Source organism: Myotis yumanensis, unplaced genomic scaffold, assembly GCF_028538775.1.
Source record: "Myotis yumanensis isolate MYYU_CA2020_CCGP unplaced genomic scaffold, mMyoYum1.0.hap1 SCAF_1, whole genome shotgun sequence".
Classification (NCBI taxonomy): Eukaryota; Metazoa; Chordata; class Mammalia; order Chiroptera; family Vespertilionidae; genus Myotis; species Myotis yumanensis.
The window spans coordinates 232399376-232422171 of NW_027223752.1; the positions used below are offsets into that span (position 1 = coordinate 232399376).

Here is a 22796-nt window from a genome sequence, read left to right on the forward strand (position 1 = left end):
GCCTAGAGCCGTCTCCTAACCGGGGGACAGCCTAGGGGACAGCCTAGAGCCGTCTCCTAACCCGGGGGACACCTAGGGCACAGCCTAGAGCCCTCTCCTAACCGGGGGACACCTAGGGCACAGCCTAGAGCCCTCTCCTAACCGGGGGACACCTAGGGGACAGCCTAGAGCCGTCTCCTAACCCGGGGGACACCTAGGGCACAGCCTAGAGCCGTCTCCTAACCCGGGGGACAGCCTAGGGGACAGCCTAGAGCCGTCTCCTAACCCGGGGGACACCTAGGGGACAGCCTAGAGCCGTCTCCTAACCCGGGCACGCGAAAAGCACAAAGCACCCCGCTTCTTGGGCCGAGTCCCGAAGCCCGTCGCTCCCCTCCGCACCCACCCCCCCCGCACCTGTTGGGCAGCCTCCCCAAGAGCCTTCCTGCCCAAGTGCTTTGGAAACTGTCCACGGAAACCCAGAGGCCAGGGAATGTGACGGGCGACCGTCATGCAGCCGAGCGGGAGCCCGAATAGCGGACACAGGGGGCCGGGCCTGGCGGGGGTCGGGGATGCCGAGTCCGGCCCCCGCCACCACGGCCGCGCGGCCGGTGCCCAGACGGGGCGGGCGGCGCCGTCGCACTCCGGGCACCGCGCCGGCAGAAGGGGCTCCGGGCGGCCGGACGCGCAGCTCGCAGACGGCGGGCAGCGCGCGCCGCGGCCGCCCCCCCGGGGCTGCCCCGCCGACCTCCCGCCCGCCGCCGCCGCCGCTCCCGGTCCGCCCCCGCCGGGCCCCGGCCCCGAGCCCCGCCGGCGCCCGGCGTCCCCGGCCGCGCGGCCCGGCGCCATGGAGCCCGCGCGCCACGCCGACGTCCGGAAGAAGATGGCGGCCGCCCTGGCGGCGGCGGCGGCCTCGCCAGCGCCGCTGACGCCACTGGAGCGCGCCGGCCGGCGGGCGGCGGAGGGCAGCGGCGGCGGCGGCCCGGGCTCCGGCGAGGGGCGGGGCGAGGCGGCGAGGGGGCCGGCCGGGGGCGGAGGCGGCGGCCGGGCGGGCTCCTGGCGGGAGGCGGCGGGGCTGGTGTGCGCGCGGAACATGGCGGGCGTCGGCGACGCGGTGCCGGCGGCGGGCGGCCGTGGGGGCGCGGACGGCCCCGAGCGGGACGGCGGCGGGACGGCGGAGCAGCCGGGCGGCGGGCACGGGCCCCCGCCGGCGCCGCAGCGCACGGAGACGCTGGGCTTCTACGAAAGCGACCGGCGGCGGGAGCGGCGCCGCGGCCGCGCAGGTGAGCGGGCGGCGGGCGGCGGGCGGCGCTAGGCCGCGGCGGGGGCGCCGGGCGGGGCCCCCGGGGCGGTGGGCGCGGGGCCGAGGCCCCCGGGGCGGCTGACAGCTCCCGGGCGGGTCCGCAGCGAGCCCGGCAGGTGTGTCGGCGCGGGGGCTGCAGCCCGGCCCGCGGGTCGGGGCCACCGCCCTGCGCTCCTCCGGTGAGACCCGGGTCCGAGCCCGGCAGGTCGGCGAGCATCTCCGGGTCCCGGGAGCTCCGGCTGCCAGGCTCCGGGCAGCTGTCAGGCTCCCGCCGCCAAGGTGACTTTTGTTGTGCATTTGAGCGAACTTGAGCCCCAGAAACCTGTTAGCGCGCCCCGCGCCGCGCCCTCCGCAGCCGCCTCTAGCCCCGTGGCCGCGACCGTGAAGTTCGGTACTTTTGCCCAGAACCGAAATAGTGAGCGCTTTTCAAAATGTAACCTGTGAACTTTCCCCAAACAGAAACTTATGCCACTTAAAAAAAAAAAAAAAAAAAAAATGGCTGCAAGGATGCACTTGCGAACCCTGCTGTCAATGACGGGATTTAAGCATATTGTTGTTATTTCTTGCAGCTGTCGGGTTTTATTTTGGTTTTCAAAGCATGTTTTTAAAAATTGCGTTTGCATGGATGTTGCTGTTGCATAGTAGTCTTAAAAGGAAAAAAAAAAACAACCCGAAAGGTTTTGAGATGAATGTAGAGGGGTCACAACTTAGTAATTCTTACATAAGTTTGAGTTTTGAACAGCAACCAAACCAGAACTCTGTTAAATTTCTCCCTCCCATCCCCCCCGCAAAAAAATAGCTTCTGGTGCACAATAAGGGCTTTATTAGCCGTTATTTTCTGCAGTTCATACAAATAAATGTTTAAGTCATAAGGCTTCCGCATTGATTGTAGGGGGGTATTGAAAATGTAGGCTGATCAGGTGAGACCCTGATGGGTTTGCTAATTGACAGGGGACATAGGTTAGATTTGAAGAGGTCCATATCTTTGAAAAATTAAGTGCAGACTGTACCCTGTTCAGTTTTTTTTTCAGTTAACCACTTAAAAGTTCTCAACTCTATTTGGTTTAGTCGTCAGTCAAACATTTGCTTGCAAGAGTTCTCTCTGAATTGGCAGGGTCTAAGTAAGACAAAGTATTAAATCTCTCAGCTGTCTGTTTACTTACTTAGACTTGAGTATTAAAAAGCACTCTGGGCCCTGGATACTCATTTGGTTGGACCCTCAGCCTTATATGCCAAGGTTGCAGATTCAATCCTGGGTCAGGGCACATAGAAGAATCAACCAATGAAGCATAAAATAAGTGAAACAACAAATGGATGTCTCTCTCTCTCTCTCTCTCTCTCTCAATAAATAAATTTTAAAAAAAGAAAGCACTCTGATGCAAATAGAAATAAATTAGCCAGGTGTCACTATAATTTCTTTAAAATATTTCTGAGTTTCAGGAAAGCCTCTATTATAAGAGCCTTTTTTTATTGTTGTTTCTTTGCATGCACAGATAATGAAGTTGTCAGGAACCTTTTGATGAGCCAGATGTTGGGCCGTTGGGGAAACCCCTAACACCCCTTCCCTGGCCCTTCCTGGATGGGTCTGGGTGCCCATGGACTTTCATAGACTTCGTCACACCACACACCCATTCTTCCTTAACATGTTTGAAGCTGGGCTTTTAACCCGTAGTTGCAAAAAGTAGTTATTAAAGAACAGGCCCAGCTTTAGTCGGTGGGTGGTCCTTGTTTCCCCAACTCCCTGACTTAGGTGTGAGGAGAGAGGACAGTGGCAGCACTTGGGGATCGGGACTTAGGTGAGAACCCCAGGAATTTTTCAGCTGGAGTCACCAGCCAGTGCTGGCCCATCTGGGCCTCCCTGTGGGCCCCTTATTCTTCCTCCCATGTTTGTTTCTGCTTTGCCTGTCACACAGCTCTTGCCACTCAGGTGCCCACCCTCTAACTCAGGTGCCACATGGGTTGGAGACATCCCCCCTGGAGATTAGAATTCTTCCAGCACCCTCAAATGCCCAGGCTGCCAGTGGCCTCTGCATTCACCCTGACCCTCCAGCATTGCTCCCTTCCTCTGCTGGGTAACCTTTCCTTGTCTTCTGTCCAGAATTAGAAAACTGCCCGAGGGGCTGGCTGGGGCCACTCAGCCTTTGAGCGGCACCACCTAGCTCCCGTGAGAAGCATTTCTCCCAGAATCAGCAGTCTTCCCAGCCGAGGGGCTTGCAAGGTCGGTGTTGCCTAGTTATTTTTTATGTTCTGGTGCTGCCTCTGACTCCCTAGTGCCCTCTCCCCAAACTAGAGCAGCCGTTGTCTTTCCTGTGGTGTCTTGGGGACCTGACCACCAGTGAGTTGCAAAGTCCCCTTTAGCCTTTCTCCCAAGGTATTAGGGCTCTTATAAATGAAGATGTTTGTCGGCCTGTCCTAAGACCCTAGGACTCCATAAATGAATATACAGATTAGGTGCTAATCCAAACCACCCCCTGTCAGAGGGAAATAATGCAAAACATGGTGTTTGATATTCATTTTTTGAAAATATCTGTCCTTATTAATGTATGTGTATAGAAGATAAATGTGAATATTATTGTGTATACACTGCTGTATGTATATACCTACAGGTGTATCCACATTAAGCCTATGCTTTGCTTTTGTTTGTCTTTTCAAGCTCTCTTAATCACTTGGTTCTCTGAACTTCCTTTTTAGCTTATGTGTTGCCTAGCATTGGACTGAAACTTACACCTTAACTAATACTTATACCCTAACATAGTTAGAAGTTGCTATCCCGCTCCTCATTCCTGTTTTCATGCTCTCAGAGTGATCGTTGGGTTTTCCACACGGCCTTTAGTGGTCGCAGGTCTTGGCCTCTGGGTATAGTGGTCATCAGGAACTGCAGATTCATCTCCTCTGCCTTCTTTTCTTCCTCTCTTAAAAAGAATGCCAACTGCTATTGTCCTTTTTTGAAAAACATTTAACTGCCTCATTGAATGACAAAAAGAGGAAGTAATATACAAGTGAAAATATGACTAATGATCCCTTTCCTATTTGATAGGGACAAGACCTCCTTAGTGCGAATGTTACAAACATGAGGCAGGTTCTATCACCAGCATAGTGTAACAAGCAGACTGTTCATATATTTATACAGATAACTGTTAGAAATGAAGAGTGCGAGGGGACATTTTTTTTATGGCCCTAGAACTTTACTGGTCCTTTTTGACGTAAGACCAGATAGTAAATACGTTTTACCACGTTTTTGTGCTTGTTCCCCACTTGACTCATCTGCAAAAGTTCTAAATGGGAGAGTTTCTGCATGGCCATATTCGCACTTAGGAATCTAGGTCTAGCAAGTCAACCTTGGACTCAGAATTAGGCAATCTGTTCTTGGCTCAGTTCTGTTGTTGAATTGCCTTGTAGACTCTAGGCTTGCCTAATGCATTTGGCCGTGTTTCATAACGCCACGGCTAAACAGTATCTGAAGTATCTCAGTTGGCTGCAGTGACCATGGAGACTTAACAGTAGAAGACGTGGTGTAAAATAAGTATAACACCTACTGGTGAGGACGAAACAATACCTGTAGGATGCAGGTGTTGGAGTTTGTGTAGGGATGGGTATTGCTTATAAAACAAGAGCCTGAAGTAAGGGGTGGGTAGGCAGTATTGTTTCTGATTGTAACAGTACTGTGGGGCCATTTTTTTCCCTTTTTAAATGGCGACTTCACTTCTGCTTAAGCTTGTTACCATCTGTTTTGCTTCATCTCTTCTCTGCCTTTACCCAATATAGATCTCTAGGCAGGAAAAAAGACTAAAACCCAGAAAACCAATTGATCTTTTTTAGCAACTCCCACCAAAGATTTCGAGTGGGACAGAGATTTTTACTGTTCATATTTCCTGTGCCTTATATTTTGTGTAATTAAAAACTTAAGCTTTTCTTATAAATAACATTTTTATTAAAATATAATTTCATTTAACTAGTCCTCATCCTCCATAGAATATCTTACATAGTATCTCTGTGGCCCCAGACTCAACCTAATGGATGATTAAAGGCTATGATTCTGAAATTATGCTCCAGAATCAATGCTTGGTTTCTCATTTGCAAAGAAAAATGAGAGTAACTATAAAACTGGCTGGGAAATTACTTGGAGTAACCACAACCCTGTTACAGATAAGGTAAAATTAACTTCTCTTCTGACAAACTAGACTCTGCTTTAAAGCTCTCTCTTGCTTTCCCTAACTAGTACATGTAAACTAAACAAGCAGTGAGAAGTTTTTCATTTTGGTCTTTGACCAGGTCAATATCTTGGCTTTTTTAAATGTTTAACTTTGGCCCTCGCAGCTCATTTGTGGCCCAATTTGGGGAATGCTTGCATGAAAGAGGTCTTTGGAAAGACTATATAGCAATGAATGTCAGAATAATGATATTACAAATTTTCTACCTCTTTCTTCCCTCAATACAAACAGTTAGAGGGTCTTAAAACTTGAATGGTACCTTTACAGCATTTGACTTCAGAAGGCAGAATTGCTGTTGTGTTGATTCCTGGTTTGCCTTATTCAAGGGTGTGCCTCTATATTGTGTAATAAACTTACATTTAATATTTAGTGTAATCTTAGTAAAATTTATTTAAGTTTTACATTATTTAAGACTGTGGAAAGTTGTATGTTTCATAATATTTTCCTAACAGTTAACCAGTATTACTTTCCAATTTTTTAATGGTCAGCGCTATTTTAAGAAAGATATATTTAGACATACTACTGAACATATAAATATATGTGATTACTCATCACTTTTAATTAATACTTTCCCATCCTGGCTTATTTCTAAAACAAGCTATCTCAGTAGATGACTAAAAGATAATACTTCTTTTAGGGAGGAGGAAGAAGCAATGTTTTCTATACTTTTTCTCAATTTAAGATACCAGATCATAGAGCATTTCTATGGTAGGAGATGAATATTGATTAAAAACACTCTGGACAAATTGAAATGTATTTATGATTGGTATTATTTTCCTTACATTAAATATTCAAAATGGACAAAACTTATTTCTTCTAACATAGAAGCACTTGTTTATATTTTACAATTAAATAGTAAAATACTTCTATTTTAAAGAGACTTACTGAATGGTATTTCTTCATGGTGAGAATTAGATAAATGAACTAAAGTTGGTTGACATCTAAAAAGTTAAGTTAGTGTTCAGAATATAAACAGTTATTATTTTACTTTGGAGAAGAATTTGCTCTTAAAATATAAAGGCAGATGTTGAGTACAACAGATGAGAATTACCCTTTTGCTCAGAAGAAGTGAAATGCCATCACAGTATGGGAAAAGGTACACTGGCTAGGACAGTGATGGTGAACCTTTTGAGCTCTGCGTGTCAGCATTTTGAAAAACCCTAACTTAACTCTGGTGCCGTGTCACATATAGAAATTTTTTGATATTTGCAACCATAGTAAAACAAAGACTTATATTTTTGATATTTATTTTATATATTTAAATGCCATTTAACAAAGAAAAAACAACCAAAAAAATGAGTTCGCGTATCACCTCCGACACGCGTGTCATAGGTTCGCCATCACTGGGCTAGGAGGATTCTTGAAGAGTGGTGCCCCCAGGTAAAAGAACAACAGCCTTCCTACGTAATTGGTCAGGCAACTATACCCAGGAGCACAGGACAAGTGAGTGCAGGCAAGCCTGTAGAATGCTAACAATGTATAAAAAACAAAACAACACGGAAATACTGTAACAGAGCTACACTTTGAAACGGAAGATTAAGTGGCATCTGTAAAATATGACCAGAGCCGGGGGATAGGTGGGCGTGGGCTGACAGGGCAGCAAGCGGGCTAACACAGTCCCCTTCCTCAGTATGAGACACAGGGCTCCTTCTGATGGTTGAAGCCAGAGTAGTACTAGGTTATCTTCTCTCTTAAGATTGTCAGATGACGGATGATAATTGTGGTACAGAGTAGAGAGCTCGCTGGGCTTGCAATGCAAAGACCTAGGTTCTGTTCCCAGCTTTCCCCTTAACTTTTCAGTGACTTTGGACCAGTTTCTGTGAGCCTCAGTTTCTTGTTTGACAAAATGTGAGCACCGTTATCTGCCCTCTTCAGCTCTCAGAACTGTGAGGATTTTATGAGGTAGCATGTGCAAGATCTTCATAAACTGTCTCCTGCCATAGAGGGAGGATCCTAATCCTTAAACGGGGCCAGTTCTCCAGGAGGGTGGGAGAAGGAAGTGAGATAAAGCTTTTGGGACATTTTGCTCTCTGAAACGTGGTTCTTTTGTTAGTACTGCTTTAATGTATCTTGTAAAACAATTCCCCAGCCCATTAGTATGGTGTGAATTGTACACAAACACTACCCTTGGATTCAGGACCGCCCGGGTTCTGGGTATTGGGGAGATTCAGATACATGGTACCTGCTTTCAGAAAGCTCCAGGCTGTCAAGGAGCCAGCAAGTTAGCAGTGTAACTTAGAAGCAGACCCACGGCTACAGGAGCACAGAAAAGGGAGGACGGCCCAGTTTTCCAGAAAGCACCGTGGCCTGTTACAAAAGCACTTAAGACAATGATAGTCGAAAGAATCCAGTGCCAAAAAGCCCACGCTTTAAGGATAGACTGATTTTGAATTCTGGCTCCACCACTTACTCCTGTGTGATGCTGAAGGCTTCCTTAACCTGTCTGTGCCTTGGTTTCGTCATCTACAAAATGGACATCACAGTAGAACCTGTCTCATAATTTTGAGAGCTCTGCACTCAAAACATTTTTATCATTTGATTTTTAAGGGCTTACTTTAAAATTCCCCCTTGTGGAATGTAGATTGGTGTTTATAACTAAAATTCTTGCATTTCTAGAGGTGGAATCCTGACACAGCAGTTTTCTTATTTATTTATAATATAGTGAAAACACTTTCATAGGTTTATATTGTAAAACTGCTTTACAGAAAAGTAGTTACGTAGGTTATACAGTTGTGCAATATACTTGTTTGTCAGATTACCTTTTATCCATGGAAACAGGATTGCAGAAGTAGCATCAGTAAACATTAGGTAACCACCAGCTAGAATTGGTTAATGTACAGATCTTGTGAAATTAATAGTAAGTGGTTCAAGACATTGTGTCATGCTTTGTGATTCTCATATGCTTTCACGTAAACCCTCTCTCAGCCCTTCAGCCCTCCGGTGTGGAAGGCAGGCAGGTGGCCGGCGTAAGCTGCTCTCAGCCTCGGTTTCTGCTCTGAGGCTTGAGGAGGGTCCCAGGACAAACGTGCACCAGAGCTGGCGCCAGGACCCTTCCTCTGGCTTTGGTCCCGTGGTGGTTCTGGTGGATCATAACAAAACGCTTCTTCTGTAAAGGCTCAGGCAGCTGCCGTCATCAGGGGAAACATCATGTTAATCTGAATGAACAAGGGTGTAGTTATCTCAGTCTTTGAATGTAATTTGCTTTTTTAGATTGAAAATTGTGCGATTACCCGTTTCTATATCTCCTTGATGTGGCTGACATACTGGTGACTTCCCAGCGTCCCTCCCTGCACCTACTGTGGATAATGCAGTCTCGCCTGCCGCAACCCAGGGCACTCACTGCCTGTGACAGCGTCATGGCAACTGCCCTTTTAGGGGTGGAGGTTCAGGTACCTGCCAGGTCACCCTGACAGTCACTTACACACAGAGGAGAAGCTCCTCATCTTCAATGGCTGCTGTGTCTAGAGAGGCACCAGGAGCTTTCCACGCTTTTCCTGCCTATTCCCCCCGCCCGCCCCCCCCCCCTCCAGAACAGCTCTGTCTTGGTCACTAGCGCTCTTCTCCAGGATCTGGTATCTCGGCCTTTGCCATTTCTGATTTCCAATTTTGTTTCTGTTCTCTGCCACACATCTCTGTGGCTTGCCTTCCTCTTTTCTGATCTACATGTTATTTTAGCAAAGCCTTTGTTGAGCGCCTATTAGGTGCTATGCCCCGAGGAGGCAAAAGTAAGGGAGAAAGCCAGGCAGGAAAATGAGTGTAATAGGGCGCAGGGAAGCACAGGCAAGGGTGATGCCTGGGCACCGAGTGGGGTAGGATGGTTCACCTGGCGACTCGGGAGCGTCCTCACAGCGCAGGCGTGGCTGTGCCTGTTCACCTGTAGAAACTGGGAGGGGATCTCAGGCCAACGAAGAGTGGGAGCCAACTGACATGTTTTCAAGAAATGAAAAGTGGTGTAACTGGAGATTTGTGACCTAGAGATTCAGGGTGCGCAGGTGCGAGGCACGGCTGAAAAGATAGCCAGGGGCCAAGTTGTAAGGGATCTGGTGTCCTCGCTGAGGTGTGGGACCTTACCTAGAGGTAATGAAGAGCCAGAGAGCCAGGCGCGAAGGCTGTCCCCGGTGAGTGAGCTTGCTGACTCACTGCTAGGCAAGTCAGGGCTGAAGCGGGGCAGACGGGAAGATGGGCACGCATTAGGAAGCTCTCGCAGTAACATGGAGAGAGAGGATGAGGACCAACGAAGCTGGAGTGTGCAAAGGAGGGAAAGTTCAGTGTTTCAGAGCAAGAATCAGCAGGGCTTGGTGAGAGGAGAGAGGCCGAGGCATCGTCACCTTCTAGCGTAGAACTGCCTGCTGGTGCCATGAGCTAAAGTCGGGCTGCACGCAGGGGAGTAGTGGGGAGGGTCCTGGCTCCGTTTTGCAGGGTAAAGGAGCCTGTGGGACTTCCAGGTGGAGTTGCTCAGGACCGATTGGAAACATGGATCCAGGCTCAGGAGCCAGAGCTAAAGAAATGGTGACTTTAGGATTGAGATGATGGTTAAAGCCTCAGACTGTTCCAGGAGCGTATGTATAGGGGGAAAGAAAAGAAAAAGAGAGAAGGTAACTGAGGACACATCAGAGAAAACCAGCCTGAAAGGATGGCCAGCATGTTACTGGGACTCATGTTGGGTATAGTGAATGGAGCGCCCACCAGCAAACACTTAAGGGTGATGATGAGGAGGAGGAGCTGCCAAAGAGCCTTAGGACAGAAAAGTCTGCCATGGGAAGGAGGAGGGACACCCTGGGCAGAGGCTGCTTGGATTCCCGTGCGTGACTCAGAGCTCACTGGCGCCTGGGACAGCGTGTGCAGGTGCCGTATCTTCTGTTCTCTGTGTCCCGTTGCTTCTCGGTTTTTACATGAAACACCCGGTACTTATCGATACGAGCCAATCAGGACAGTCTTTCTTTCTAATTGGAAATCTGACCGAATGGAGTGTGGGTATAATTTTTGCTCTTTCACCAGTTTTGGCTGTTCTTGTTAGTAGCTCAGAAGCCTTTCTTATCCTCCCCTTCAGATAGCAGATCTTGTTCTGGTTTTAGCCAGCGGACAACAGATTAGAAAGTTACTCACCAAAAGTTTTACTCCACATGGACCTGGGCATACAGGGCCTTTTCATGGGATGTCTGGTTGTCCATGGCTTCAGCTGTGCGCATGCTGAGAGTCTGATGCTCGGGGCCTCTGAGGATCCTGCGCTGGGCTGGAGCTACCTTTCATGGTATCACCAACTCTTCAAACAGATTATGAATCCAATATTTAAAGAAATGTGTGAGTGTGTGTGTGTGTGTGTGTGTAATACTTGGGGGGTGCGGGGGCGAATAACATCTAAACATAAGCAAGCCACCTGACTTGATGCCTAAAGAACTAGCCATCAATTCCCGTGCTGGAGGAAGTAAGCTGTCTTAGGCCCGTCGACATAGTAGGCCTGCCTCTGAGTCTTCCTAGGGGCTTTGCAAGGGTCTTTTTGATTATAAATGCATGCAGACCTTACATAGGATGCAACTCCTTAAGTAGAAAAACAGACACGAAATCACCTCCTCTAGTTGTAATTTTCGGGAGGGGACACCACTGCTGCATTTGGTGAGAGGACCAGAAGGCCAGCTCAGAGCAGAGGGCAGTTTGAAACCTTTGGTATCCTGAGTTCTGGCAGAGAGTTGGGCCTCCCCAGGAGAAGGAGTGGGGAAGTGTCCGTGGAGTCAGGGGTGCTGAGAGGTCCAGGAGGCGACGGGCCGGGAGGGAGTGTGACAGGATGGAAATAGCTGAGATCAAGCATTACCAGCTTGGCTTCTTGTCTCTAGTCGGTCAGTTGTAGCCAAGTGGGAAATCCCAGCCTCCCCTGGCCTGACTCACCTCATCGGAGGTGAGAAGACTCGGGCTGTGTTAGCTGTGGAGGGACAGAGGAAACAGGTGGCAAATTAAAGAGCCAAGGAAAGGGAGGTCTTTCAGATCTGGATGAAGTTCTGCTTGATATGACTTACTATTGTAGGGGTTTGGTACGAGCCAGCCCAAGATGTGCCTCAGTGGTATGCGGATTATTCTGGGCTAAAGGCAACCAAGATCTTGTGAGCTCAATAGAAACTTCTGCCACCCCTACCCCCACCCCCTCCCAAATATCTAGAACAGTGGTTCTCAACCTGTGGGTTGCAACCCCTTTGGCGGTCGAACGACACTTTCACAGGGGTCGCCTAAGACCATCCTGCATATCAGATATTTACATTACAATTCATAACAGTAGCAACGTTACAGTTATGAAGTAGCAACGAAAATAATTTTATGGTTGGGTCACAACATGAGGAACTGTATTTAAAGGGCCAGAAGGTTGAGAACCACTGAGCTAGAAGAATTTAAATTAGGGGCCTGGCCTATGTTAAGAGTTACCACCAGAAGTAACTTTTTTACGTATGTACATGGCAGGGCAAACTCATAATTACTGAACTCGGGCAGCTACCTTCTGAAGCCCCAAGGTGCCTAACCTGAACTCTAGCTCAGAATGTCATGTATACCCTATTTTCCCTTTTCGTCTCTGAACCTCTCATGTATGTGGGGGTTCCCACACATGCGTATGTATTTGAATTTGGTCACTTTCTCTTACTAATCTGCCTCCTGTTTATTAGATCATTAGACCAGCTGATAGAACCTGGGGGTAGGGAGAGCTTCTTCCTCCCCTGCACCATGGGTAGCATCCTGTGTAAGCCTTCACCTAGCACTTTTGCAGGATCTCTGAAGCTGAGGTTACACCAGTATCCATGAAGTTCACCCAGGATAGTTCTTGGACTGAAGCAATGTCTGTTAGATGACTTGACTTCCTTTAAAAAAACAAACATACATATATATATGGAGATATATATATATATATATGTATGGATATATGTGTGTATATATACACATATGTACATATATGTATATCTCCATGTCATATTTGTGTCATATATATATATATATATATATATATATATATATAGACTGTACTCTTACCTGCCTTCATAGTTCTATGTAACCTATAAGACACAGGACTGGGCTCTTGCAAAACACTTTTCAGACTATTCTGGCTCATAGTAATTGTCTCTTCTGTATTCCTGTGGAATTTTCAGTTTATACCACACAGAGCAGCAGTTTTCTCTGCAGTCTTTGCTAATGATTTATGTATAGTTCAGTTTTGGGCACAGAATTATAGATGACTTTGTTTTATTCTTTCATCGTTGTTTTATATATGTATTACCTATGGCCCCAGCTAACATATAAGTTCCTTGATAAATACTGTTCTTTTGTTTTGTGTCATTTTCTTTTTCTGTAGAGCTTTCATTGTTGAGGTTCCTCAGTGCTGAACTAACAAGAGGGTACTTCCTTGAACATAATGAGGCCAAGTACACAGAAAGAAGAGAAAGAGTGTACACTTGTATGCGAATACCAAGAGAATTGGAAAAGGTACCTTTTTTTTCTATTACCAGACATCATTTTGAAAGTTATGTCAATGTGCTAATCATACAAAAAAAAAAAAATAGTGAACAGTTTGAGTTGAGTTTTTAAATATTTGGAAATAATTAAATATATTGGGGGAGTAGGATAAAGAAAGAGGCTTTAAAGAGTATATTTTTAGTGTGAGATCCAATGATTCTTAACTTTGTTTCTTAGTAAACTTACCCTATTTCCATGTGTGTCCCATCCAAATAACCTTTTCCAAGGAATTAATCTCCACTTATTCCGTTAGTTCTCTTCAGTTTTGTTTTATTAGAAACAGTTCTTTTTTCCATTCAGCATAATAAATTATTTAATGTCAGCCTTCTTTAAGGTTTTAGTTTCTCAGACAGCCTTCATATTTAAAAACATAAATTATAGTCTCTTCAAGAAAAAGGTGGTTCATTTTGCCTTCATCACAGAGAATATCACATCATAGGTTGGCATAGTTATGACAGCTCCGTGTCTACACACACCATGTTCCCTCGATTGTGTCTCTGTCTAGACCAATCAGATGTGGCAGGAAGCCACTCTCCTCTACATTGCTAGAGCTGGTGACTCTGAGCACTTCCATATTTCTTGCTAGAAAGAAAGAAGAAATAATTCAGCTTTAGCTATATTAAAACATGTTTTCATAGTTTTATAGTAACACTAGAGGCCCAGTGCACAAAATTCGTGCACGGGTAGGGTCCCTAGTGGCAGCCAGCTGCCGGCTGGGCCTTCCCTTCCTTCCACACAACCCCCTGGTGGTCAGCACACATTGTAGCAAGCGATCTAACTCCAGGTCTCAAGTTGAACTCCGGAGGGGACACTTTGCACATTAGGCTTTTATATATATAGATACAACTTAAAATATTTCAGTCACTTCCTTAGAACCATATTATCTGTTCCATTGGCTGTCAGAAGAGTGTTGTTGGTTTGTTTTATCACATATTATAATGGCAAGAGGTGTGGTAGGCAGTGAGAAGCGAGGATCAGCTGGTTTGGCTGATGCTTTTTTTTTTTTATGACTGTCCATCAGTTGGGTAGAAGGATGAGTCAGGCGTAGAGTGACAACTTGAGAAATGTTGCTTCACCTAGGTTCTTGGTGGCATGTTACATGCTGAAGTTTTAGGAAGTTCCGTGTTGGGAAGATTGGAGAGCTGGGGAACCAGCAAAGAGTCTGGGAGAGAACACACATGGCAGTGCAGTTCTGTGTTACCCTAGGTCAGGATCAGTGATTGTGCTTGGTTTATTTGTTCTAGGGAGTTCTAGGGTCCCCAGGGGAGCCGAGGGCCTGGGGGATGAGAAGGGAGGTGGAGGGGTGTGCGGGCGCTCTCTGCAGCAGCCTCCTCTTGCAGCAGCGCCTTTGTTCTGTATATTGGAGTTTATGTAAGATTTCCTCAGGGGTGGTGGGTAATGTTTCTTATGCTTGCAAAAAGAAAGATTAAACTAATTCTTGGATCCTTCTTAGAACACTTTAAAAAACTTGCTTTTCAAAGCTCACTTTTTTCCTCTAGTAATAAGCCGTGAGGTGGAAATGTGTGGACATACTGCAGAGTCCGCTGGAGGGAGGGTCTGCTGGGGCCATGTTCTTGTCAGGACAACGTTGGCCCGTTGTCCAGCCACAGACAGTTTACCCACCTGCTTTCTGCAGGGAAGTGCTTTCTTCCACCTGGTGGAGCTGATCTGGACTCCGTTCTTCTCTGGGGAGAACACAGAGGGATTTGCCTGTAGCCACAGCCAGGCCAGGGACACACCCAGGGGACTGCTTCAGAGCAGGGAGGTGTCTGTCTGTCTGACCCTGTCTTACCCCTCCTGTGACACAAATAATGAGCAGTGACAGCATCCCTTTATAATTCTATCACCTCATCAGAGGCAGTTCAATACACATCATTCTCTCTTCTTTATTGGTAACATTGAAATAACAAGCAAGTTTTTTAGTAGATTTCTCATAGAAACTTATAAGCGTTTCATGTTTGTTATTGTGAGTATTAAGTTGTCTTCTGGGGAAAATGCCTACAGGTCTTGATAAGACTAAAGTATAAATCAGTGTTTTTCAAACTGTAATCCATGACAGAACCACTGATGGGTAACCCATATGTATGGATTTTTTTTTTTAAGAAAAGAATAGAAGTATTACAGCACATTGCCTATACTAAGGGTATTTTTTTTGTGTGTGTGTGAAACTTTGGTTTCATTTGTATGTATGTAAAATGTAGAATGTCAGGAAAGTTGAATTAATACTGTTCATGCACAGTTGTCATAACTTTCTAACCGTGCTTCCCATGAAGGAGGGTGTTGGTGTTAGGCCTATTTGGGAAAATTTGATTTAGTCTCTTAGAGCAACACTCTAGAAGCTTTATTGTTTAAAATGCAGGAAAGGAAGTCATACATTTCAGTTCAAGGCATTCTTCACCTCTAAGACTAAGGGAAACCTAGAGTGGAGGGAGATTTCAGTTTAACTTCAGGCTTAAATATCTCTCCTAACCATGAATGATACCCCTGTGGCCCTTATTTTCTATGAGTAGTGTTTCACCTCGGGCTTTCTTTATAAGAGCTGGGAGAATATCTAGACATTCATGTTAATCTAAATTATGTTTATTGGTTTCCTTTTTGGTTGCATTGTCTATTCTAATACATAACACCTTACTCATTTTTGTTCTTGTTTTCGGTAAACGTTATGACATTTTCTCCTAGCCTTTGGAGGGAGAGACACTTGATTACAGAGCACTTTGCTTCCACAAGGGTTGCACGCATGGTACTATAAAACATGCAACTAACGTTTGTACTTTCAAGCGAAGAGAAAGATCAATTCAATATCTCTTACTGAACCTGTTTACTAATGTAAAAAAATCCCAGATTTTTGTCCAAGGGCTAATTTTGTCATCTGTATGAATCTAAAATTGCAGCAAATGGTAAAAAAAAAAAAAAAAAAAAAAAAAAATCACAGTATTTTCTAAAATTGCCTCATATATATAAATGCTAAGGTAGAGAAATAATAGATCACTTATTCATTTATTTGTTTATTTTCCCGGTCTTTGTTTTGAATACTTACTATGTTCCAGGTACTTTTACAGGGAGGAAGGACTTGTGAAGGTAATTGGCAAGGGGATGAGAAAAAAGAGGTAGATTTTGTCCGTGCATTGTAGGGCCTATGAGTGTGTGTGGGGAGGGGAATCTGTGAGGTACACACAGGAAAGGACAGGTACACTGGAAGGACAGGCTGGATCCAGGCTGGTGAAGCTAAGGAGTTTAGACTGGCTTTGGGAGGACTGTTAAAATAGATTTCTTCCTTTCTTTCTTTCTTTCTTTCTTTCTTTCTTTCTTTTTTTTTTTACAGAGAGGAAGGGAGAGGGAGAGAGAGTTAGAAACATGGATGAGAGAGAAACATCGATCAGCTGCCTCCTGCACACTCCCCACTGGGGATGTGCCCGCAACCAAGGTATATGCCCTACACCGGAATTGAACCTGGGACCCTTGAGTTCGCAGGCCGATGCTCTTTCCACTGAGCCAAACCGGTTAGGGCTAAAATAGATTTCTTTGGCGTACTTTGAGCTGTGTATGAAACAGAATACTAACAGTTAGCTATGTATGTAATAGGATATCTAACAGTGGCTTAAATAAATAAGATTTTTTTTAGCAAGTCTCAAGGAAGGAGGTCTCAATTGTTCCATTAGATTAATGAAGCCAGCAGGGACCAAACCTTTTTATCCCTCTACCAGTATTTTGCCATCGTTGGCAAATTGGCTTTTGGTCCTCTTGCTCGTTGCAGCCTCAGGCATCACATCTGCATAATAAGCAGAAAGAAGAGATGGACAGTCCCCTCTCTGACTGTTCCTTTTATAAAGAATTAAAAGCTTTCCCAGAAGTGCCCAGCAGACTTCCTTCTGCTTGTATCTTACTGGCCTAGCTGAGTTATACACTCGTCCCCAGCTGCATGGGAGACAAGGACAGTAAGTGCTCTGCTTTGCCAACAAAAGGAGAACGGATTGAGGGTGGTAATCGGATTAGCCACCTCTCAGAGCTATGCTTCTGAAAAATTAGTGTAGCAGTGTTCAACATGGATTAGAAGTAAAAGAAGCAAGAAGATCTCAAGATCTCACCATGTGCATATCCTTCTTCAAATGAAAATCCATTGATTGATTTACCTTTAAGAAATTTATTCCTCATGTTAATTATATGTCAGGTGTAGGTTGTGATTAGTACAGGGGTGGGCAAACTTTTTGACTCGAGGGCCACAATGGGTTCTTAAACTGGACCGGAGGGCCGGAACAAAAGCATGGATGGAGTGTTTGTGTGAACTAATATAAATTCAAAGTAAACATCATTACATAAAAGGGTACGGTCTTTTTTTTTTTAGTTTTATTCATTTCAAACGGGCCGGATCCGGCCCGAGGGCCGTAGTTTGCCCATGGCTGGATTAGTAGGAAGCCTTTTCTCAAAATTACTTATTTTCTGTGGTTATGTGTGTTTATGTAACCTTGCCTGTCATAAAAGTTAAAATACATTTTTGAATTTTTTTTTACATTGTAATTCTATGCTTTTTGGCAATCCCTTATTACTACTATGCTTTGTATATTATAGTTACTTAATACATTTTTTAAAATTGAATTCAGCTGATTAGTCTTTAAATGCAACTATTTAGCTGTCTTAAGAATCTAGTGAATTTTTATTTTTAACTTTAAGTTTGTCAGGTTGAAGATATAGGTATTGCTGTAGGTATAGAATATTGTTATTTTTAGGCATAGGCTATTATTATTATTGAAAGAGAGAAAGGTTACTGTCACACAGGGGAGTATTTGCGGTAAAGATTTAATACCCATAGCTTCTCATCTCAGGTCTGCAGGGCATAGCCAAGTGATCCAGTCGAGCCTGGAACCTCCTTTGGCTTTGACTTCATCTAAAATTAGAAGGTTGAACTAAGTCATCTCAGAAGGGCTGATGATTGCATATGAGAAACAGGAGAAATGGGGTGCATGGAGAGACCCCAGAAAGCGGAGTTACATAAAAGTGAAGGAACTTCGTTCTGCTTGTTTGAGGGTCAGAGAAGATAACATTTAGGAAAAATAATTGTAAAAGTTCCTTTCAAACTAATGAATTTAATGACAATGTCATATAAAGCCTTTTGGTTGTTTCTCACTGTGAGGTATGTGTTAAGAAAGTGTAGTCATGGCCATTGTCTCACCCTGGTTCAGTAAACAGTCCTTGGATTTCCTTGTGAAACTAATAAAGGGCTTACTCAGACCCACGTTGGTGGCAGAGATGCTTGGGCATCCTGCTCGGTTTCTAATTTCATGAAAACATGTTTGGGGGCACCATCCCTTTAAATTCTTCTCATGGTGTGGCCCTCTTTTGTTACACACCCTGACTCGGATGTCCTGCCACACAGCTGCTGAGAAGCAGGAAAGGGTGGGGACCTGCCCAGCTCACCCTCTCAACTGCCTTGTCTGGTAGTCCTCCCTTCCCCTCGGAGGCTTGGCGCCCCCTGCTGGTAGAGGTGGTGACAGCAGCTTCCATATTCCTTCTGCAGCCCTCTTACTTTTCTCAACCACAGGGCACAGGGCTAGTGGCAGCAGCACAGAAGCCCCCTCCAGAAGCGGGTTTAGAGGTGATGGGGGAGTGGCTGGGGCATCCAGGGCCTCCTTGGCCTAGTGTAGGTCCTGCTACCTACTGGGCACATAGGACTCATCAGATGGTTCTAGGGCCAGCCAGCCGTGACTTCCACCCGATTCACTGATATGTTTAAAGGACAGTTTGTGAACTTGACACTGTGGGGCGATGTTTATATTTTTGAATCAGTAACTTACTTCTGTCACTTCAGCTTTGAAAACAGTCTTAAATCTCTTTTCCTCTCTCTCCATTTGTTGTATCAGGCCATTGTGAGCTGTCACTCAGACTGTTTTATTGTCCTTAGCTGTTGTTCCTGCTTGCACTCAGTCTGCCTTAATGCTCCTTGCTGACTGCTCCCTGAAAAGGAGACTTGTGCCTGTGATGGCAGCTACAGTAAAGACCTCGCATCCTTAGTGAGACTCAGACGTGCCATGGGGTCCCGAGAGCACAGCCAGCCTCCTGCCCGCTCCAACCTCTCAGCAGGAGCGCACAGCCCTGCCTGTCCCTGCCACACACCACGGAATGGTCCTTGCCTCCAGGGTTGTTGGGAGGATTAAATAAATTAATGTGGGTCCAGTGCTTACAAAATAACTGTATTCAAACATGGATTGGAATTAAGAGAAGCAAGAAAATCTCAGGACCTTTCATGTGCATAGTGAAGGGGACCAGAATTTTGCCACCCCAAAACGGTCCCTTTTGGGATGTTGGTTTTAAGCTAGTTATTCAAAAACAGAAGACTCAGAAAGAACCTGTGGCCTTTCTCCTTTCCTGCCTAAGAGACTCAGATGAAAAGGCCTGTTCCAGGAAGGAAATCTCAACACCCTCACCTTAGCAGTAGGTAGGAAGGCTGCAGGCTGGGGCCTGGTAGATAGACATCCCCTCTACCCCCATTGTTTCTGGGTTGCCTAGCAAGAATTTGCCCAGCACACGTGTCCCACTCTTCCTCAGCTACCTGTAAAATGCTTGTTTCCTTTGAAATCTCAGGCTTCTTCTCCCTTTCTCCTTTGTCCATAGTGGCCTCTAAACCTGAACTCCCCAGTCCGTTTCAGGTCTCATATCCTGCGAAACGCCCCCCCCCCCCGGCCCCAGCATATACATTCGTGATGAACGTACATTTTCTCCTGTTAATCTGCCTCTGTCAATTTGAATCAGCCAGACGAACTTAGAAGGTGGGAGGAAAAGTAGTTTTTTGGCCCCATAATAGTTTTTCCACATATTAACATCTTAAATTGATTCTTTGTGTTAAATATATGTCAGATATAAGTTGTAATTATTGTCAAGTCTTTTATCAACATTACTTTGTTTTCCATGGTTACATATGTTTTTGTAACCTGGCCTATCATAAAAGTCCCTGGTTCGAGGTAATCCCTTTGTACATCATCACCTAGAGCAGTGGTCCTCAACCTTCCTAATGCCGCAACCCTTTAATACAGTTCCTCATGTTGTGGTGACCCCCAATTTCATTGTTACAAATTGAATATAATTAAAGTATAGTGATTAATCACAAAAACAATATGTAATTATATATGTGTTTTCCGATGGTCTTAGGCGACTCCTCTGAAAGGGTCGTTCGACCCCCAAAGGGGTGGTGACCTACAGGTTGAGAACCGCTGGCCTAGAGTGTAAACTTCCTGGGGACATGAATTTTTTAATTCAGGTGATTAAAACTGTTTTATTATAGGGACAACCTTGAATCTGCCATCATTGCTTTCAAAGTCAGTCACTTGTAAACTTTCTTATTGATCACTCATTCTCCTTCACATTCTTCTAATCATGAATCCTTGCATGTGGGCTTGTTGAGGACTTCTGGAACGTAGAGCAAAGAGTGGCGCTCCTTAGTAATTAACTGAAGGTGATTTCTGTCCCTCTTGTATAATGTTTACCTTCTGGCCACACAGCCACGCACTCACATTGCACCTGTGCACACTCTTCTCTTTGTTGGGAAGTCTGTTCCTCCTTACTGACTTGGCAAAATCCAGTGCCATCTTGTCTCCTCTCTGGGAGATCTTTGCTGACTCCATTCCCCTTCCCTGCATGCACAATCCCCATGCCACTCTCCACTCACACCACACCCCGCACAGACCTACTCTCTTGGCCAGTGCTGCTAGGGCACATCATTCATCAGGCTCTGACCACTGGCCTGTGTCCAGCTCACTGGCTTGTGCATTCCCTGGGGAAGGTGTCCTTCCTAGTGGCCTTTCATCCTCCCATTGTAGAACTGAGCTTTACAGAAAGTGAGACCAGGGGGAGGGTGGGAAATGCCCCTTCCCGCTTTACTGCTTCTTGCCAACTGACACTCCAGACCAGCCGGGGAGCGTCTTCGGCTGGCGTGTCCTCCACTAGCCGGTGGCAGTTGGGGTCATAGTGGCAAGATGGTATTCAGAATTGTCAGGAGGTGGTTTGTCAGATTCCAAGAGGCCTATTTCAGAATCGTTGTGCTGTCTTACTTTTAGATATAACACTTGATTTATTTTGAAATTTCAAAGGGCATTAAAGACATTTTTGTCCGAAAGGTAAACATAGATGTTTTTAAAGGTAAGCCTTGCTCCATTCTCCACAGAGAGAGGCTGGCCTTTTTACTTATTGCTTTGTTTGGAGCCTAGTACTGTTCAAATGATGAAAAGCAATAGTAGGACGTTCAAAGTGAATGTGGTAAGAGCTGGTTATGGAAATTTTCACTGGAACTGGGTTTTCCATTGACTTCCAGTGTTATAGGATTATTGGCATTTTGTGCTTTTCTTAACATTGATGTTTTTTTAAATATATAAGGTGTCAAATCCAGTGGCAAGGTTGAGGCTGGAAGGAAGAGTGACAGGTGTCATTACTAGAAAAGTGCTTCAGTTTTCAAAGCCAAGCTTTCTGCAGACCCACTGAAGTCTGGCCCTGCCTCTTCTGTTCATGAACTCGGGCAGGCTCTCGAGTCTGCAGAGTGGAGGTGGGGCCGTGCACACAGCCCACCCACAGTGCCTAGTACTCTGGTGCCCGCTACCCGTAGAAGGCTTCTGAAGTCCTTCCAGATAATATCTCCTGTGGCACAGAAAGGTCAGTGACCATTTCTGCCCTTTGTTTTCACTTTTGTTTTTTTATTCCAAAGAAGACTCTCAAGAACTACCTTATTACCCTAGCTGGTTTGGCTCAGTTAATAGAGTGTGGACCAAAGGGTCTCGAGTTTGATTCTGGTCAAAGGCATGTACCTTGGTTGCAGGCTCCTCCCCGGCCCGGGCCCTGGATAGGGGCTCATGCAGGAGGCAACCAATCGATGTGTTTCTCTCACATCAGTGTTTCTCTCTGTCTTTCCCTCTCTCTAAAAACATCAATGGGAAAGTATCCTCAGATGAGGATTAACCAAAAAAACACAAGCAAACAAACAAACAAGAACTGCCTTATTAATTAAACAGAAGGTTATTTTGAAATAATTATTTTTTTCATGTAAATTCTTATAAAACTTTACTCTGAGTACACATTTTAAATTGAATCGCTGAAATTTGTAAATCCCTGTTTTTCATACATTTTTGTACAAAGGCCTTTGCAGTGTTGCCAGTGCAGATGCTTCTGCAAAGCTCCTCGGGGCCACTTTGGACTGTCTTCACTGCTGTGTGGCTGCCAGGGAGGGAACTGAATTCCATCCCGCCTGCGCGTCCTGGAACCTCTTTTCGGACAGGAGTTCTTACCCTTTGGTGGGTCATGAATTTAATGAGACCAGCATTGTTTTTTTAAAAGGAAGTAGAAAATACTCATCTGTATTTCATGGAGTAAAAGTATTATTTTAGCGAAAGTTTTCTTTTGGGTGTTTGAGTGTGTGTGTGTGTGTGTGTGTGTGTGTGTAGTGACTTGCAGTGTAAAGTGTATTAATGATTAAGTTGTGGTCAGCAATTAAACCCTCTTCTTTGGGTGTTGGGCTTCTTACTAAGACTGTTTGCTCTTCTTAAAACAGTGAACATATGTCGGTCTCTGCCACATTAGAGCTGCACACTAAGTGTTTGCTACAGAGGAAAAAGGAGGAACAAACCAAAGAATGAGTCTTCCGTCCCCAGGAAAGTGGAAAAAGCCAAAAACTCCAGCGTGTGATTTCTTGTTGAGGCATTTTCCTTTTGCTTTAGTTCTTTGCCGTATCTTGGTTTTCTACTTTCTGTTATTTCTATCATGGTCAGTCTAAACAGAGGAAATATTTATTTTATGGCCTCCCCATAAAAGTGAGATAACTGTCAAGTGAGGTGGGGGTGGTG

The 22796-nt window shown here is 45.4% G+C and overlaps 1 protein-coding gene across 1 annotated transcript in view; it reads left to right on the forward strand.

Moving 5' to 3' along the window:
• The first annotated feature begins 1069 nt into the window (after positions 1-1069).
• TAPT1 (transmembrane anterior posterior transformation 1) overlaps positions 1070-22796 on the forward strand; it is a 57900-nt gene continuing 36173 nt past the window's right edge. Inside the window, exons 1-2 of the mRNA XM_070399023.1 lie at positions 1070-1259; positions 12818-12948. Of these exons, the coding sequence (XP_070255124.1) occupies positions 1070-1259; positions 12818-12948 (321 nt within the window). The remainder of the gene's footprint in view (positions 1260-12817; positions 12949-22796) is intronic.